Source organism: Orycteropus afer, unplaced genomic scaffold, assembly GCF_000298275.1.
Source record: "Orycteropus afer afer isolate SDZICR_OR568_19922 unplaced genomic scaffold, OryAfe1.0 scaffold00384, whole genome shotgun sequence".
NCBI lineage: Eukaryota > Metazoa > Chordata > Mammalia > Tubulidentata > Orycteropodidae > Orycteropus > Orycteropus afer.
In genome coordinates, this window is record NW_006921971.1 from 1,992,960 (window position 1) to 2,013,817 (window position 20,858).

The 20,858-nt window shown below is 47.9% G+C and overlaps 1 protein-coding gene across 1 annotated transcript in view; it reads right to left on the reverse strand.

Annotated features, from left to right (window-relative positions):
• NBEA (neurobeachin) overlaps window positions 1-20,858 on the reverse strand; it is a gene marked incomplete at its 5' end in the record, with an annotated part of 985,874 nt that overhangs the window by 346,541 nt on the left and 618,475 nt on the right. Inside the window, 2 exons of the mRNA XM_042782600.1 lie at window positions 13,733-13,899; window positions 19,172-19,280. Coding sequence (XP_042638534.1) covers window positions 13,733-13,899; window positions 19,172-19,280 — 276 coding nt within the window. The remainder of the gene's footprint in view (window positions 1-13,732; window positions 13,900-19,171; window positions 19,281-20,858) is intronic.

The window sequence follows — 20,858 nt, forward strand, 5'->3', positions numbered from 1 at the left end:
TAAACAGGAGCTCTGGTAGCATAGTGCCTAAGGCACTTGACTGCTAACCAGAAGGCTGGCGGTTCAAACCCACCAGCCACTCCTCGGAAGGAAGGCTTTGGGCAATCCTACTTCTGTAGTGATACTGCCTTGGAAACCCAAGGAGGGGTCGCTATGAGTCGGGGCCGACTCGATGGCACATAACAACACAACAACAACAAGAGTAAACCACCCAGTCTTTCATCATGACGTATGAAGCTGACTAGTTTCTTTGTAGAAATCTGTCATCAGGTTCAGGAAGTTATCTTTTACTCATAGTTTGATGAGAGGCTTTGTCATGAAGAAATGTTTAATTTTGTCAACTGCTTTTTCTTATCTGTTCAGACGATCATGTAATTTTTCTTCTCTGGTATGTGTTCTGGTTACCTAGTGCCACTCTGACAAGAACGGCCTTAAACAGAAGTTTATTCTTACAATTTGGAGGCTTTAAGTCCAAGTTCAAAGTGCCAGTCTCTAGGGGCTGGGTGAAAGCCCCTCAACTTTGGGGTTCAGCTGTGCCTCCTGCTCCTGGCCCACTGGAGCTAGAGGCTTTTCTTAGACAGCTGCTGGCTGCTGAGGCTAACAAATCCAAGGTTGACAAATAAAATGGCACAGTCCTGATGTTACCAAACCACACGGCAGGCCATTAACTCAAGTCCATTGTAAGTCTCAAGGTTGGCACAGCGTGGCAGGCTGCTGAACAATGACACGGTTACATGCAGGGTCCAAACATGCCATAAACTAGAGACCATTCCCAAAGCTGCCAATTATATATGGGAAGCAAACCCCATCCCAAAGTCAGCTATTCAGCTGCTCACAGTAGATTTCACCATGGAGTTGATTACCAGTCTCATCATGGGGAATACTATATCCAGCTGCCCAGCCCAGCCAAGCTGACACACAAATGTAACCACCACAGTATGTTAATATGATGAAGTATATATATGTACTGACAGATGTTGAACTAGCCTTGCATTCCTGGTATAAATCCCACTTGGTCATGATGTATGATTTCTCTTATATATTGTTGGATTTCATTTGCTAACATTTTTAAGGATTTGTATGCCCACCTTCATGAGAGATATTTGTTTGCAGTCCGCCCCCCCCTTGGAATTCCTTTTTTTTTTTTTCCTGGCTTTAGTATAAAGGAATTTCTAGACTCATTAAAAAAAGTTGGAAAATGTTCCTTCCTCTTCTATTATTAGAAGAGATTATGTAAAATTCATGTTATTTCTTCTTTAAATAGTTCACAGAATTTCCAGTGAAACCCTATGGACCTGGAGTGATGAAGTTTGTATGTGTGCGTGTGTAAGGCTTTTAATCGTGAATTCAATTTCTTTTACATATATGGGGCTATTGAGAGTATCTCTTCTTGAGTGAGCTTTAAAAGTTTCTGTCTTTCAAGGGATTGGACCATTTCATCTAAGTTGCTGAACTCCCTGTTGTCATTACGTGCTGTCAATTCAGCCCCACCTCGCAGTGACTCTGCGTCCAACATAATGAAACCCTGCCTGGTACCACGCCATGCTCCCAATCCCTCCTATGCTTGAGCACATCATTACAGCCACTGTGTCAACCCACCTCGTGGAGGGGTTCTCCTTCTTCACTGACCATCTACTTGGTTGTTGTTGTTGTTATGTGCCATCGAGTCGGACCCGACTCATAGCGACCCCTCCTTGGGTTTCTGAGGCAGTATCACTGTGGAAGTAGATTGCCCCATCTTCCTTCTGAGGAGTGGCTGGCGGGTTTGAACTGCCAGCCTTCTGGTTAGCAGTCAAGTGCCTTAGGCACTACGCTACCCGAGCTCCATCTACTTTACCAGGCATGATATCCTTCTCCAGGGGATGGTCCCTTCTGATAACATGACCAAGGTAGGTGAGACGAAGTCTGGCCATTCTTGCGTCGTCCAAGGAGCACTCCGGCTGTACTTCCTCCAGGACAGATTTGATCATTCTTCTGGCAGTCCATGGTATTTTCAGTGTTCTTCACCAACACAACAACTCAAAAGCATCAGCTTTCACATCCATATGAAGTGACTGAAAATACCCTGGCTTGGGTTAGGTGTACTTCAGTCTTCAAAATGACACATTTGGTTCTTAACACTTTAAACAGGTCTCGCAGCAGATGTTTCCAGTGCAGTGTGGTGTCTGATTTCTCGACTGTGCTTTCATGGGTGTTGACTGTGGATCCCAGGAAAAGGAAATCCCCGATGTACTGGTTCCCCAGTGCCACTCTGTCAGGATACACCACAAGTGGGATGCCTGAACAAACAGGAGTTTATTCTTACAATTTGGAGGATTTGAGTCTGAGTTCAGAGTGCCAGGCTCTAGGGGCTGGGGGAAAGCCCCTCAAAGTTAGACTTCAGCTCTGCCTCCTGCTCCCGGCCCACTGAAGCTGGAGGCTTTTCTTCATTCAGCTGCTGGCTGTGGAGGCTGACAAACCCAAGGTTGGCAAGTAACACGGCACAGTCCTGATGTTACCAAACCACACGGCAGGCCATTAATTCAAGTCCATTCAAAGTCCCAAGATCCACAGAGCACAGCAGGCTGCTGAACAACGACACGGCTACATGTAGGGTTCAAGTGTGCCATAAGCTAGAGACCATTCCCCAAGGCTGCTTCTTATACACGGGAAGCAGACCACATCCCAAAGGCAGCTACTCAGCTGCTTGTGGTAGATTCCACCATGGAATTGATTGCCAGTCTCATCATGGGGAATTACTACCACCAGCGGTCCACCCACTCAACCAGTCCCAGCCAAGCTGACACACAACCTTAACTACAACACCTGACAACTTCACTCTTTTCATTTATCATGACGTTGCTTATTGGTCAGTGGTGAGGACTTTTTTTGTTTGTTTGTTTACATTTAGGTGTAATCCATATTGAAGGCTAAAGTTTTTCTTCTTCATCAGTAAGTGCTTCAGGTCACCTTCACTTTCAGCAAGCAACGCTGTGTCATCTGCATATCACAGGTTATTAATGAGTCTTCCTCCAATCCTAATGCCGTGTCCTCTTCATATAGTCCACTTTCTCAGATTATTTGCTCAGCATAAAGATTGAATAAGTGTGGGGAAAGGATGCAACCCTGATGCACACCCTTCCTGATTTTAAACCATACTGTATCCCCTTGTTCTGTCTGAACGACAGCCTCTTGGTCTATGTACAGGTTCCTCATGAGCACAATCAAGTGTTCTGGAATTCCCATTCTTCTCAATGTTACCCACAATTTGTTATGATCCACAGAGTCAGATGCCTTTGCAGAGTCAATAAAACACAGGTAAACATCCTTCTGCTATTCTCTGCTTTCAGCCAAGATCCATCTGAGCTCAGCCATGATATCCCTTCTTCCATGTCCTCTTCTGAATCCAGCTTGAATTTCTGGAAGTTCCCTGATACAACCTTGGTTGCTGAAAGGTGAAGACAACTTGAAGTACTTACTGATGAAGATCAAAGACTACAGTCTTTAATATGGATGATCAATATACTGCTACAACCATTTTTGAATTATCTTCGGCAAAATTTAACTTGCATGTGATATTATTGATGCTGTTCGATAATTTCCACATTCTGTTGGATCACCTTTTTTTTTGAATGGGTACAAACATGGATCTCTTCTAGTTGGTTGGCCAGTTAGGTGTCTTCCGAATTTCTCGGCATAAATAAGGAAGCACCTCCAGTGCTGTGCCTGTTTGTTGAAACATCTCAATGGTTGTTCCGTTAATTCCCGGAGCCTTGTTTTTCACCAATTCCTTCAGTGCAGCATGGATTTCTTTCTTCAATATCATTGGTTCTTAATCATGTTACCTTCTGAAGTAGCTGAACATTGCCCAATTCTTTCTGGTGCAGTGACTCTATGTATTCTTTCCATCTTCTTTTGAGGCTTTCTGTATCAGTCAATATTTTGCCCACAGAATCCTGCAATAGTGCAACTCGAGGTTTGAATTATTTCTTCAGTTCTTTCACCTTGAGCAATGCTTAATTAAGCATGTTCTTCCCTTCTTGTTTTCTAACTCCAGGTCTTTGCACATTTCATCATAATACTTTACTTTGTCTTCTCAAGCTGCCCTTTGAAATCTTCTGTTCAGCTCTTTTATGCCATCATTTCTTCCATTTGCTTTAGCTACTCTCTGTTCAAGAGCAAGTTTCAGAGTCTCTTCCGACATCTATTTTGGTCTTTGCTTCCTTTCCTGTCTTTTTAATGACTGTTTGCTTTCTTCACGTATAACGTTCTTGATGTCATCCCGCAACTTGTCTGGTCTTCTATCACTGGTGTTCAATGTGTCAAATCCATTCTTTAGAGGGTCTCTAAATTTAGCTGGGATATAATCAAGGTCATATTTTGGCTCTGGTGGACTTGTTTTAATTGTCTTCAGTTTTAACTTGAACTTGCATATGAGCAGTTGATGGTCTGTCCACAGTCAGCTCCTGGCATTGTTTTGAGTGGAGATACTGTTCTCCTCCATTGCCTCTTTCCACAGATGTGGTTGATCTGATTCCTGTGTACTCCGTCCAGTGAGGTCCATGCATATAGCTACCAGTTATGTTGTTGAAAAATGGTATTTTCAATGAATAAGTCACAAGTCTTGTAAAATTCTATCATGAGATCTCTGGTGTCATTTCTATCACCAAGGCCATATTTTCCAACTACTGATGCTTCTTCTTTGTTTCCAACATTCACATTCCAATCACCAGTAATAATCAATACATCCTGATTGCATGTTTGGTCAATTTCAGACTGCAGAAGTTGGTAAAAATCTACAATTTCTTCATCTTTGGCTTTAGTGGTTGGTGTGTAAATCTGAATAATTGTAGTATTAAGTGGTTTTCCTTGTAGGTATATGGATATTATCCTATCACTGACAGCACTGTACTTCAGGACAGATCTTGAAATGTTCTTTGTGATGATGAATGTGACACTATTCCTCTTCAATTTATCATCCTCAGCATAGGTAGGCCATATTATTCTCTGATTCAAAATGGCCAATACAAGTCCTTTTCAGCTCACTAATGCTTAAGATGGAAACTCTGGTGGCGTAGTGCCTAAGGCATTTGACTGTTAACCAGAAGGCTGGCAGTTCAAACCCACTAGCCACTCTCGGAAGGAAGGTTGGGCAATTTACTTCCATAGCGATACTGCCTCAGAAACCCAAGGAGGGGTCACTACGTGTCGGATCTGACTCGATGAATGCTTATTTCCATTTCATTTTTGACAGTCCTAATTTTCCTAGATTCACACTTTGTACATTCCATGTTCTGATTATTAATGGATCGTTGCAGCTGTTTGTTCCCATTTAGCGCAGTGCCCCATCATGGTGGTCCCGAAAGCTTTACTCCATCCACGTCATTAAGGTTGACTCTACTTTGAGAAGGCAGCTCTTCACCTGTTATATTTTGAGTGCCTTCCAACCTGAGGGGCTCATCTTCCAGCACTGTATCAGACAATGTTTCATGGCTATTCATAAAGTTTCCTAGTAATACATCGGACCGTGTTTCACTGTTATTCATAAGGTTTTCAATGGCTACGTTTTTCAGAAGTGGATGGCCCTGTCCTTCTTTCCAATCTGTCCCAGTCTGGAGGCTTCACGGACATCTGTCCATCATAGCTAACTTTACTGGTATTTGAAATCCCGGTGGCACAGCAACCTGCAACATGCAAGCCACCACAGTAGGACACACTGACAGATGAGTGGTGGAAAATTCCCTATATTAACCATCCTTTTAGGTCTAGAGGATCTCCTGTGATATTTCCTCTCTTAGTTCTGATATTCATAACTTACGTTTTTTCTATTTTTTTTTCCCCTTGGTCATTCTAACTAGAGCTTTACCACCTCTACTAATCTTTTGAATGAACCTGGTTTTTTTTTTTTTTTTACTTTATTGCTTTTCTGTTTTTCTTTGGTCTTTATTGTGATTTGGGTAGAAATTTACAGAGCAAATTCGTTTTCCATTCAACGGATCATATGCGTTTTGCTTTGTGACACCGATCGCAATCCCCACCGTGGAGCAGCTCTCTTCCCACTGCCTCCCAGGGTTCCCTGCTCCCGGGGCCTTCTTTCCTGTGTGCTCCCGCCCCTGGGCTCTCTCCCTGTGCACATGCTGCCCTGCTCATCTCCCAGGGCTGACTGTTCTAAGGGGTGCACCTCCCTGGTTTTCATTCCACTGATTTCTGCTCTGGCTTTTATTATTTTCCCCCGTTTGCTTTCTTTAATCTGCTCTGCTTTTTTCTAGTTTCTGAAGGTTGAAGCTTAGATTACTGAGTTGAGACCTGTCTTTTTTTCTTCATCTAAACATTTCTTGTGATAATTTTTCAGATAAATCCTTCTCCACTGGCATGCGACAGTCTCTGAAATGCTGATTCCCACCTCCCTTCAGTCCAGGTATTTTCTCATTTCCCTTGAGAATGCTCTCCTATCCACCCCTGTGTTATTAAGGTGCACATTGTTGACTTTAAAACTCACAGAGGGCTTTGCAGATCTATTTCTCTTATTGATTTCTAACTTAATTCTGTTATAGTCTAATATCATTCTTTGATTTCATTTCTTTTGAATTTATTAAAGTTTGACATATGGCCCATAATATGATCTGTGGAAGTCCCTGCTTATCCTGGTAATTTTTCTTCTCTGATGCCTAGTTCATCTGCTATTCATCCAGCCATTCCACTGTTGCTGGAATGATAGCATAACATTCCCCATCATTTTACGGTTAGTCTATTTATAGCTGTGTATTTAAAATGGGTCACTTGCCAACAGCATACTTTAGTCCAATCTGACAATCACTGTCTTTTAATTGGGGTATTTACATCATTTTCATTTAATATAATTATAGATATATTTGGATTCAAATCTACCATTTTAATTTATGTCTTTATATGTAATACATTGTTTTTCTCTGTATGTTTATAAGCTTTTTCTTTATCTTTGTTTCCAAAGATTAATTAAGATGTGTCTAGGTGTAGTTTTAATTGAGTTTATCCTATTTGGGGTTCTCTGAGCTTCTGTGGTCTTTAATTGGATTAAGTTTACAACCATTTAAAATCTCTTTTCTGCACCAGTACCTTTGTCCTCTTCCAGGGCTCTAATGATTTTAATATTAGACCTTTGGATGGGGTTCCCCGGGGGCCTGAGACCATGTTCACCTTTTTTTGGGATCTATTTTCTTTCTGTTCCTTGACTATATAATTCTGGTTCTATCTGCAAGTCTTTTGCCATCTTCCTTCTACTCTTGAATTTACTGAGGGAGTCTTTATATCAGACAGGACCTTTGCATTTTCATATGAATCTCTCTTTATACATCCCATTCCTCTGATGAAATCTTCCGTATTCAACTCACTCCAAGCAGTTTCATCACCTCCTGGGCTATGGTCACAGCACTGCTTTGCTAGCTGCCGCTGAGTCAGTTCTGACCGCCGAGACAGTCCCACGGCCGCTGGGTCAGTTCTGATGCCGAGACGGTCCCACGGCCGCTGAGTCAGTTCTGACCACCGAGATGGTTCCATAGCCGCTGAGTCAGTTCTGACCGCTGAGACGGTCCCACAGCCGCTGGGTCGGTTCTGACTGCCTAGACAGTCCCACATCTGGTTAACGTCGGGACCAGCAGATGTAGTTGTCTTTTGCCTTCAGAAATGGTAAAGATTTCATGGATCTTTGTATATTGAATAATTTTGGACTGCTGTCTGGCTATTTAAAATATTATATTGTAAAACACTGGTCCTGTTAACCTGCTCTGGAGACTGTTTGTCTGACCGGTTTTGTCAGTCAGCCCTGCTGCATTCACACCCCAGGCTCTGTCTTGCCATCTGTGCGGATCACTCCAGTGTCAGGCAGTTCAGAAGTTTCATTTGTAACCTTTAAAAAATACTCTCTCAACTCTAGATTTATGAATTGGTCCTATTATAGTGGTGTTTTGTGTTTCCTTATTTCACTTGAAATGTTTTATAATTAACACAGTAATCAGTCATTCATTTTATCATCGGAATGAATCAGATAGATCTAGATTAAAATCCCATCCTGTTACTTGGTTGCTTGGTAACACTGAGCTGGTTATGCACGTGTCTGTGTGTGTCTCATGTTTCTTACATGTACAATGGGAAAAAGGGATAGAAAAAAAGGTATGAAAAGTATCAGCAGAGATCCTACTGGTGCTCAGCACATGGGAACTGCCACTAACGTGAACCGCCAACCTTCTGGTTGGCAGTCATACGCCTTAGTGCTGCACCCCCAAAGCTCCTTAAAATTTCAACAGTCATGTTTAACATGAAAAACCATGATAAACACCACGCCACCAGGGCTCCTCCAGGTGACCGAACACGATCAATGCCATGCCACCATGGCTATTCCAGGTGATCGAACACGATCAACGCCGTGCCACCCTCCGGCCCCAGGTCGCTGACCAGCTGCGTCTCCAGCCTCTCTCCCCTCCTTCCGGGGACTTCTCTTCTCTTTCCTTTGCGTCTGTTTCTTCGCTCTTTCGAAGCTCAGAGTCTGCGCGGCGTCTCTCCGAGGGTCTCCCACTCCCCCACTTTGCTGACCCAGCCCTTCCCTTCAGGCCTCAGCGGAACCGTCTTCAAAGAAGCCGCCCACCTCCATCACCCACAGGAAGGGCCCTCTGTCCCAGGCCCTCCTTCGGTGCACAGTGCTCTCCCCCCCAGTACACTGTAGGCTATTACATCACTCCTAGGTTGTATGCATGCTCTGTGAGGCAGGAGCCAATCTGCCAGCCGCCAGCACGCCCGCACGAGAGTGGTCCGCGACGGAATGAACGTCGTCACCTGACACTAACGACACACTTCATGGGAGCTGGTGCTTAAGTGGCGTGGGGATGAAGTGGCACGGGGGAAACGTAAATAAAGGGCCCTTTGCAAAGGGCAGACTGAGGGACAGAGAGACCAGCAGACAGCAGACGCAGACACTGGGTTAAGACATTGGGTTAATACATACAGTATTTTGTGTTATCCTGAAAAGACTCCAGTGAGAAAGGAGTTAACCTTACTTCCCAGATGAGGACATAGCTCATCAAGGAAATGGACTTACTTGCTCAAGATCCCGCGGCAAAGAAGTCAGTAGAAATGAACCAAACCCAACCAGACTCACTGCCATCGAATGGATTCTGACTCATAGCGACCCGCCGTTGGGCTTCTGAGGCTGTCAATCTTCACAGAACCGGACTCCCTCATCCTTCTTCCACGAAGCAGCTGGTGGGTTCCAACCACTGACCTTCTGGTTAGTGTGTAAATGCCTTAACCACTACACCACCAGAGCTCTGTAGGCAGTAAAGAGCTTAATGCTGATGATAAAATGCCTTAATGCTGATGATAAAACCCAAGTATATGTGGACTACCTAATCCAAAAGAGCTTAACTACCATCCACATGCAGTGCTACGAGTACACACGTATGTATATAAATATGTATGTGTGTATGTATGTATGCAAATATGGACAGCCACCCACACCGATTCATCGTTAAAGAACGTCTACTACAACCTGTTATGTGCACAGCTCTCTGGGGACGGAGTGGTAAACAAAAGGATACTGGGTAATCCACAAACATGTAAACACATGCAGGAGAGACCAGCTGATGACAAGAGCTGTGAAGACGACGAAAACGGAGAAGCAGGCCAGAGAGTGAGGAACGGGGCGGGGAAGGCCTCTGCCGAGGCAGTGCTGAGCAGAGCCCGGCCAAGCATTTCGGGAAGAGGAACAGCATGCGTGAGTGGGAGGTGCTGGGCATGCTCACCAACCAGGCAGCGGCCAATGTGGCTGCCGTGGACCGAGCCTGGGGAGGAGGCGTGGCAGGATGTGAGGTCCGAGAGGGGGTGGGGACCCAGCGGCGGAGAGCCCAGCGCTTCCAGAATACCGACAACTACAGCAAAGAGGTTTGGCCGGATGAACTCCATTGAGAAGGGCAGCAGCTGTGGCGAGGGCTGAGGAAGGGCATTTTCAGTGCCACCTGCCACCAGCCCAGAACGCGTCCCACCTGCACACGTCACAGGACGCCTGTCCGGAGGAAGGGTGCACGGGGCCACATTGCCTGCATTCAGAAACTAACCGCAGCACTGCAGACTGTACAGCCTTGTTCAAGTTGATACTTTGTATGAAAGTCAAATTTGAGATGTTAGCAGAGCAACAGCACTGAGAAGCCACTGTCCGTGTCGGGACATGTTCCCGCCTTTGACAAAGCTCCTGGTTCCTCCCCTTCTGAGCACAGTGCCGCAAGGTCTGGAAACCACGGGCAGCAGCCTGCTGACTCCCGACTTGGGGCAGACTCGGGGCTTATGCACTTTTTGGAATTTAATAAAATTACTCCATTTAAAATATGAAATTAGTCCAAGGTACTGGATTGGTTTGTTTTCTGTTACTCCATCATCAATAGCATCACTATAAAAAGGGAGTATCCCAAGTGTTCATTCATTCATCCATTGACTCACTCATTCAACAGATACTGAGTCCGCACCTAGCACACAGCAGAGTCTCTGGGTGGTGGACGGGGCTAACACACTCGCCTGCTGCCTGACAGGCTGGGGGTTCGAGTCCATGCACAGGCACCTCACAGGAAAGGCCTGACAACCTGCCTCCAAGAAATCAGCCCGAGAGAACCCGAACCCGGGGGAGGCCGCTTTCCCTGCGGGCTGACTCCACGGCGCCTGGAAACTGGAAATGCGGCAGAACGACTCCAGATGTCACGCCAGGTGTCGGAGGGCAGCGGTGGACTTAGGACAGAAAACTGCCGTCCCGGGGGGACCCACGCAGTCAGTGAGTGAAGCAAGGGGATACGGCGGCTGCTCGTGGATACCGAAGAGGGGCAACGAGAGCAGGGCGGCACAGAGACAGCTGGGGGAGCAAAAGCACTGCTCGGCCAGGGCCTCGCGAGAAGGCACCGCGTGAACGGACGACTGAAGAAGGCGGGGAGGCGGCCACGTGGGGGCGGGGCGGGAAGGCATCTCCTGCAGCCTGAGGAACGGCGCGAAGCTGCGGTGCCCGGAGCAGAAAGGGCCGCGGCGGAAGGGAAGGGGAGGCCACGGGGCAGCCACCGAGGCCGGTGGCGGCACAGGCCCGCTGGGCCCTGGGGAGCGTTCTTCTCTCAGCGGCAAGAGAAGAGGGCCGCCCCCAGCGGAGCGTTTGACAAGTGACGGACATGTTCTGTGTGGCCCACTGTGGTAGCCAGTGGGACCCGACTGTGGCTGGCGCAGCCGTGGCACCGGATTTCTATTTCATTTTAATGACGTTTCAGTTCCAGTCCCTTGTGGCTCGTGGTTACTGTCTTGCATCGTACAGCCTCAGAGGGCTCAAGGGAGCGGGGCAAAGACTCACATTCCAAGGACAGTCACTGGGGCTGACACCCTGAGAATGGAGGACGAGCGCAGCAATGGGAGAGCCACTCAAACAGCTGCTGCCACGCGTCACGTGCGGGAGGACGGTGGCTCGGACCAAGGTGCTGCCAGAGGTCACGGCGAGAGTGGTCTAAGGCCGGGCACGGCCGCGTTGTGGCAGGGTGGGTGAGAACTGCTGAAGGCGCGATGTGGGGCGTCGGGGAGAGGAGCCAAGGACGAAGCAACGTTTATGGCTGGGCAGGGGCAGGAACGCAGCTGCCGCTTACTGGGCCGGCGGAGCTGGTCTAGGAGGAAGCCAGGAGCTCAGGCGAGACGTGTCGAGGGTGAGGGGGCTGTGGGACAGCCAATGGAGAAGGCCGGCCGGCAAGCAGAGGGGTGCCCAGGTCTGGAGATAGGGGGCAGATGTGGACTGGAGACCATAGAGCTATCAGCTGACGGCATTTCTAAGCCATGAAACTGTTGAGACTGTCTACAGAGTGAACGAGATGAAGAAGCAAGACAGTCCAGGACTGAATGCCACTGGCTAATCAACACTAAGGAAGCTGACAGGGCCCAGAACCTCCCTTCAGACTGATGGTGCAGTGACTCAGGGAGAGTTTGCACGGTAGCAGACCACTGTGTGTGTGCGCGTGTGTGTGTGCGCGTGTGTTCAGTGATTCGGCACCAGGAATTAAAGTGCTGGCAAGGAGAGAAGACACGCGTTCCTCAGAGGGTCCCGCCACCGCCTGTCAATCTAACGGGATATCAAAAAGGGTAAGTGGACTAGCTACCAGGGACACTTTTCTCACACGACCACTGCTGTGAGGGCACCGTCCTTGAGCTGTATTCTGATAGCAACGCGAAATCATTAAAACCTAAACAGGGTGTAGAACACGTGTGGCTTAATGTAATTAAAGCAAACTCGAGTCACACTTGCTGAACTGTGACCTGTTATCAATAAATGCTACTGTCCTGACTGTAGGTAACTAAGCTGATAAACCCAGGTCACATACCACGAGAGAGAGAATAAGGACAGGCCCACAGAGGGGCAAGGGGACCAGCTACTCGGCCTCCACTCTTGGTGCAGACCAGAAACCCCCTGCCAAGGAGTCCCCTCCAACTCATTGAGACCCCCATGTGACACCACGTGACAGAGGAGAACTTCCCCAAAGGATTTCCTAGGCTGTCCTCTTTCTGGCAGCAGACTGCCATATCTTCCTGCATTGCAGTGGCTGGTGGGTTGGAACTGCCGACCTATCAGTTAGCAGCCACACACTTAAGCACTGTGCCATGGGGGCTCCTACACACAGTGTGATAGTACACAAGGTTTACTTCACCTCTGTAAGTGCCAGTTTCCTGAGTGTACACGGGAGAAAGCTTCAGGACCAACCTCACCAGAGATGCTCAGAAGGGAACTGACACGACCCACGTTACCGCACTCAGCATGGCGTCTGGCACGAGAGAGACGGTCCACGTACGCCACGGTGTTATTGTTACCGTAAGACACCCAGTGCGGACTGTTCTCAAAGACATTGGGTGACAACTCCCACCTTCAACACAAAAGTGATACTTTACTATCTAAACTCAATTGGATACCTACAATTCCAGGTCACGAGACAAAACGCTGGCCTGGCCATGCTCTGGAAGTTCTTCCCTGACTGATAGAGTCACTTCCACCAGAATAATTCTTACAGTGTCCTGTTTACATCTAACCAAGCCCAAACTCTGCCACACAGAGATTTAATAAACACATTTAATGGGATACAAAATATGAAGATATACAAGTAAAAAACATCAGCAGTCCATACACAGTGACCTACCTCATGGCTAAATTTCTAGAATACGAAAAACTCTACAGAAAGTGCAAATAAAATGTGATACCCACAAAACATCCAATGCTGGTCTTACTTGCACTTTATACTGTATTATAAATATCCTGATTTAAGATGGAAATCATTCTGACGAATGACCACACAGAAAATTATGGAAGAAAGTCTTTTTGGTAATAATTTTTTTTAAATTTAAAAGAAGTAGTACTTTTCCACAAAAAAAACAGTGATGGTATTATCAATGGTGCATCAGACACGTTAAGAATGACAGAACTTAACTACAGAGGAAGCGTGGACTCTGAAAAGGGCCACTTACGATACCTAACGTCCGTCACCTAAAAATTGCCTCACGATATTTGAATTGTCTCACGTATCATCCTAAATTTACCATCCCTTCCACTGGAGCTACTTTAAGAAGTTCAGGTCTTTGAAACCATACTAAACAAGCAGCACTCAGGATGTCAAGCAGTAACTACCTTAAATCATGATTTCTAACTATTCTCCAATGTGTCGTCCTTTTCTAACTGCTGTCATGCTGTGGCTGTGAGTACCATTTACCTGTAGGTTTGCTCACCCACCTGTGAGACACTGCTCCCCAAGCGCCGTGCTTATTGGTGAGAATGTTGAGAATCTTCTGCTTCAGCTGATTGGCCGTCACGTGGTCGCGGTGTTTGGCGGCGCTGATGAGATGGTCACACATCTTCTCCTCCTCTCTCCGATCAGCGGCGTACTGGGCACACTGTGACTATAAGGAAACACAGATGATGCACACCCATCAACCTTCCTCTCGTCTGTGACTTAGAAAGGGGCTCTCGCTCGAAGGTCAAGGGCAACAATCCAAACTTAAAAATTCAGAAGTGTAACCTTTTGGTGGCCGACTCTAAAGTTTGCAGGTAGCCCCTTGCAAAGTGGTAGAAATATGTGCTTACAACATGTGTATACACAAAGAATGTGTCAAAGACTTTGGATGATATTAAAGTGACAACTGCCAAGGTTCTGTCCAATTCTGTGCTTCTGATTGTATCGGACTCTGAAAACATGCTTTTATACTCTATGTGAAGTAAGCCAGACACAAAAGGAGAAATATCGTAGGGTCTCATTCACATCAACTGTCTAGAACAGGCAAACGCATGGGCAGACAGGAGGTGAGTGGTTACCAGGGGTCGGGGAGGGAACACTGGGGCTAGTGCTTCATGGGCACAGAGCTGCTATTTGAGGGGATGAACAAGTTTTGGAAATAAACATGGTGATGGCTGCAATGTGTATATTTATACATAACATTTATATATCATATTGGTATATATGGGAGCTCTGGTAGCATAGTGGCTAAGACACTTGCCTGCTAACCAGATGGCTGGCGGTTCAAACCCACCAGCCCCTCCTCGGAAGGAAGGTTGGGCAATCCACTTCCGTAGTGATACCACCTCGGAAACCCAAGGAGGGGTCGCTATGAGTCGGGTTTGACTCAACGGCACATAACAACAACAACAACGTTGCTATGTATAGTGGTGGTAGCTGAGAATGCTCAATGCACAGTGGTTCACTAATCCGGTAAATCTACGGGCTATTTTAACCCGTATTCTGTACCTCACCTAAAATGAGAGTCATGTTTCTGATGATTAGATACCAACTAAACATTTGCCAGTTGAGCAACACCTCTCCATGTCGCGAATGGCAGCGTGGTGGGGAGGAGAGAGACTGTGGGTGAGGAACTGAGGCCTGGATTTGAATTAATTGTGCAAACTCCTTTTGCGCGCCGTGCCAGGTGCGGCTGAGACAATCTCCTGTCTCCCTCCCAACTCTGCCATCCGAGGGGTTCAGAGCCTCTGCGGCTCCCCGTGTTCTTGGCTTTCCTGCTCCCACAGTAACGAGCTGCCCTGGGAGCCCTGCAGCTGTGTGTCCACAATCACTGGCGGCGGCAACACGGCTCCCAACGGAGGCCCTGCTGTATCAGAGGGGTCGATGTGAACACGGCTTGAATGCTAACTTCTAGTTTTGATACAGTACTTTTTGTACAGGGTGACTTTACAGTATGTTTTGACACCACTGAGGACGTATGTGGGTGATATAACTAGGGAAGAAAATACCCACTGCAGTGCAGTAAATTACTTGGTATGGCTTTCCTAGCCATAAGTCTGTGTAAACTCCATGGTGGAATTTGCTGTGAGAAACTGAGTAGCTCCTGACTGTTAAAGCCATCCACCTGGGGTATTTCTGTTGGGAGTAGCACAAAGTAACTTTCTGGGAAGTTCACTCTCTCTCTCAGGTGTATAGAAATCTGATGTGGGGATTGGTTGGTTCAGCCTCAAAAGGAGCCCTCCTAGAGGCAGAAGGAGTCTGACTGCTAGCTGAGAAGGACATGCTGCTGAGAGAAACTCACTCCTGAGAGACACGGGCTGCTGAGAAAGAGACAGCGAGAGACATGCACTGCTGGGAGAGAGACTGAGAGAGACTGTTGGCTGAGAGACGGTGGGCTGGGAGAGAGACTGAGCATTGTTCCTGAACTTGAATTGGAGCCTGGTGTTTCCCTAATAAACCCCATAATCTGTGAGTTCTGTGTGGCCACTGCAGCGAATTATCGAACCCAGCAGAAAGGTGGTGGGTGCTGCGGGAGGAACAGTTGGTGTGAGAGTTGGAAAGGGCTGGAGGGAGGCAGCATGTCTGGCCTCACAGGAATAGGCCTTGGGCTACTGATGGTGATTCTCTCTTTCTCTTGTGTGGTTAGAGGAGGTGGCACCCACCATCTCAGGAACACATAACTGGTGACATCTGTCACTCTGTGTGACAATGGATTTTGTGGAAGGTAGTTGGACATATTCTTTCTGCCCGTCCACTGCTACAGACGACCACCCCAGACCAGCCCTTCTGCAGAAATAACCTGACAGGCGCCTATGAGGGATTAATTCACTCTCCAATTTGTCTTTTTGTAGAGGGAATCACCAATTAGTACAATGATCTGCCTCGGTAATGAGGTTAATATTTCATTAGCTCATTGGAGAGTAAAATTAAATTTTCATTTTTCTTCCTTAACAATTACAGGACTTAACTAAGGAGACTTAAGTGTGAAGCAGCCATCACAAATGAGGCACTCCATTTCTCCTAATTCCAGGCTTATGTGGGAGATGGAGAAATTCCTCCAAAAAGCCTAGTAAAAAGTCATGGCTTTTATACATTTTTTACAATTTAAAAAGGATTAAGTGTGTGGTAAGCCACACACACACACAAACACACACACACACGATGCAGTTATTAACACAGCTCTAGCCTAAAAAGCCCAAATACAAACATTGAGATTAAAAATACACGCATTTACTAAGGAAGGATGATGCACTCAACGTCAGCATTACATTAAAGTTATGCTTTATGGATGAATAACCTAAAAACACTAAGTGCGTGTCCGCTTGAAGGCCTCTGTCGCCCTCAGCCAGGCACTGTCCATGGGAGCCGACTCCTCCGGTGAGTGAACACTGGGGGTGGAGACACTGACCCCCTTTCTGTGGAAGCCCCCGGGTCTGCCCAGTGCCCAGAGGAGGCAGCCCACTGGCAGTGTGAGCAGTCTGCAGGGAGCAGTTGGGACAAGCCCTTCACAGAGGTTCTTGAGGGGCCGTCATGAAAGAGCGGCCGTGAACAACGACACGAGCTGAACCCTGGATGGAAGCTCATAACTGAGGTCTACACCCACACCGCACCCACTGCCCTGAGCCCACCGTGACTCAGCGCCCTGCAGGACAGGGTGGGCACTGCTCCACCGGACACCAAGGCTGTCCATCCTGAGGGAAGCCGACTGCTGCCGGGTAGCTGGGGGGTTTGTTTCAGCTGCTGACTTTTTGGTTAGCAGCCGAATGCTTTAACCACTATGCCTCAAGAGCTCCTTAACTAACTGCTTGAAAATCCCTTTTATGTATCTTCACATGACTTATAGCCCCACCAAGTATCTTGCCTAACTTGGTGGAAATAAGGCTGCCTCATGAGCGATCACGCAGGGGAATCATCTTGCAAATGCGATTTACTAACAGCAGTGGGAAGTTAGGGAGCGCTCCCTATTTCGTTTCCAGTTCTGACAAATCTGATACCTCAACATATTCTTCAAAGGACGGATGGCTCCATATCTCCTTGTCGTCCCGATTACCACGTGACAGCCTGATAAACCCCCAGCGTTGCTACTGTTCAGATGATACAAAACGTCACCCTGACAGACACTTCATTGTGAACGTACTTTTTTTCCAAACAAAGCCGTCACAATGCCACACGCCCAGTGCCTGCTGTCCCTTGTGACCAAGTGGAGGCGGGGTTCTGTGCAGGCTGAGTGGAAGCACGCAGCTGTGGTTGGTGCCTTCTGGCCGGCCAGACCCACTGGACCGCGGCTTCCTGTCGCAAGTCGTCTGACCAGTAGAGTGGGGGACCGAGATAAAAAGCCCATCAAAGCTGATGGTGGGCTCCACCTCCACCCCCCCTCCTGGCATCTGTGCAGCAAGTCAATAGACGGGTGGGTGACTGATCACTTGCAATGCTCCCAAGGGTCCAGCCGGTGTCCAACACCAGGCCACACCAACATTTCTGAAGCCAGTGTCATTCTGCTCTGTTTAAAATTCTGACATTAGTAGGAGACCAAGCGTGTGGAGGCGCTACGGATCCCAGCAAGCAATTACAAAAACCTCACACGTTTTTTAAAAGACCGTTTTTGATCAAAATATTACTAGGTGATAGATCATACTTCAAATGTCTTTTTTCATGTGTAACACAGAGATGATCATGTGTTTTCTACTCATGGACCTTTGGGGATTGAAAATTCATTTATTTCTTTACATAGCTTTGTAAATATTTATGCGTATGGAATAAGATGGACATAGGGCTGAGCATGTGGGCAAGTCAGTTCATATTCTGAATGTAATTTACTAACAGAAGTTGAAGGTTAACTGAATATTCATACATATGTGGGGAGACATACACATATAATCTGCTTGCTCCGACAGATGGGAATAGAATGGGCGTTGCATTCATAAGGAGGGCTGGGCGATCTACTTCCGCAGAGATACGCCTCGGAAGCCCAAGGAGGGGGCGCTAGGAGTCGGATCCGACTCCATGGCAGTGAGTTTTTTTTTTTTAAATCTACAGTAACAGTGCTTCGATTATGAACAAAATATCAATTACAAAAATAAAACATGAACTAAATTTACTTCTGCAACTCTGAAGACCAAGCAGAACCAGTTACCACACTTGGGATAAACCGGAGTTTCTTGGTGTAACTTGAGGTGACATTATCTGCTGCGGTGCATCTCACAGGTGCAGCACTGTCCAAGTGTCCCCGCTGGGCTTCTCACCGGGAGGCAGGAAACCCCGCCCCCTCTCTCACCAGAAGGCAGGAAACTCCGCCCTCTTCTCACCGGGAGGCAGGCAACCCCGCCCCCTTCTCACCAGGAGGTAGGAAACCCCACCCACTTTCTCCCCAGGATGCAGGTAACTCCGCCCCCCCTCTCACCGGGAGGCAGGAAACCCCACTCCCTCTCACCGGGAGGCAGGAAACCCCACCCACTTCCCCCCAAGGACGCAGGAAACCCCGCCCCCTTCTCACCGGGAGACAGGAAACCCCGCCCTCTCTCACACTGGGAGGCAGGAAACCATGCCCCCCCTCTCACTGGAAGGCAGGAAACTCCGCCCCCTTCTCACCGGGAGACAGGAAACCCCGCCACCGATCTCACTAGGAGGCAGGAAACTCCATCCCCTCTCCCACCAGATGGCAGGAAACTCCGCCCCCTCTCTCACCGGGAGGCAGGAAACCCCGCCCACTTTCTCCCCAGGACGCAGGGAACTCCGCAGGCCTTCCCGGCAGGGTGGAGCAGAGTCCTGTTCATGGAGGCAGGGAGGTGACATGGGTGTGCTCTGGGGGTGCCGTTCACCCAAGCCTGTGCCAACAGGCTCCCCGACGCCCTCGTTAGGGAAAACGACGTGGCAACCTTAGGCGTGGGTGACGGTTCGTTTTGCACAGATAGCAGGTCGGGGGGTCCCCGGAAGCTTACCTCGAACTCGGCGTGTTTGTGCACGTCCTCAGCTCTCTGCCTGTTGAGGATGAACTCCGCCTCGTTGGCAACGCGCACTATGTGGTCTTTCATGGCGTGGCACAGGAGCCTAGGAGGAAGAAGACCGCTGACGTTATTCTCCCAGGAGTCATCGGTGCGTCATGTGCCTGTGGCCGTCACACTGTGCTGTGAGAAATACTAGTGATACACAGATCTTAGATGATGATAATCCAAAAACAAGACTCACTGCCATCAAGTCAACTCTGACTCCCAGTAACCCCCGCTGGGTTTCCAAAGCTGTACACCTTTAAGGAAGTAGATTTCCTCATCTTCCCCCCATGGAGTAGCTGGTAGGTCTGAACTCACATTGACCTTCAGGTTAACAGCCAAAGGCCTTAAACATTATGCCCCCAGAGCGCCCAATCAAACCCACTGCTGGGGAGTGGATTCAGATTCACAGCGCCCCTAGAGGACACAACAGAACAGCTCCTGTAGGGTTCCAAGGGGTGGCGTATGGCCTACCAAACCAAACCAAACCACTCACTGCCGTGGAGTTGGATATGACTCAGAGACTTCCTCCTTGGGTTTCCGAGGCAGTATCACTAAGGAAGTAGATTGCCCAACCTTTCTTCCTAGGAGTGGCTGGTGGGTTTGAACCGCAAGCCTTCTGGTTAGCAGTCAAGTGCCTTAGAGATACCACCTCAGAAACCCAAGGAGGGGTTGCTGGGAGTCGAATCAACTCAAGGGCAGTGAAGTTTTTTTTTTTTTTTTGGTTGTCATCTGTGGGTAAGACATTTAGGTACCAACCAGAAGACCACAGGTTCAAACCCACCAGTTGCTTGGCAGGAGACAATCTACTTCCATAAAGATTTATAGCGTTGAAAACCCAATGGGGGTCTCTATGGCTTGGAATCAACTGGATGGCAGGTTCTTTTTTTTAAAACCTGTTTGGAAGCCGACTGCCTCGTCTGTCTCTCGCAGCCCTCTGCTGATCTGTCGGTTAGCAGCCAGCTGCCTCACGCAGGGTGCCAGCAGACGGGACTATAAAATCCCCTTGAACACTAAGATTCTAAATTCTAAGATGGAACTACACTGCAATGAAGTTTAAAAACTGCAACCGTGGGGCAAGACTTTGGTAAAAGTGACGTATTTCAGTCCTCACACTGGTTTTAAAAAGTGTAACGTGATATAAGGTGAAAAGTCTTTCACTATATCAACCTGTGCATTTTCAGAGCGTTTTAAGATACACGTACTGTCAAACCCACGAAAGCCACTAGAACAAATGACAGAAAACGACGGCGCGCTGTCAAGGGCGGAAACTGTGGGGGAGAAACACGGCTGTGCGTGGAGCGCCGGCTCTCGCGGGTCTCCCCGTGTGAGCCACGCAAACCCATGGGCGCCCTGCACTGTCCCCGGACGCAGCACAGGTGCAGGCCGCCTGCAAGGCGCTCTCCTCACGCGGCGACCCGAGAGATAACAACGGTGGTCCTTTCAAGGCACCAGGTGTGCCCTGGCAGTTTCTTTAATGGTCCCCAAAAGGCCACTTCAGTTGTTTGCAATCTTCTCCTCTAGGAACAATGTTGCGGTAGATAAACCAGGCCACACGCGTGTGGACCTGTGTGATACACCTGTCACATAACCCCCAGGGCACGGCGCTGCAGATCCGGTGACTGGCGCGCAACCGAAA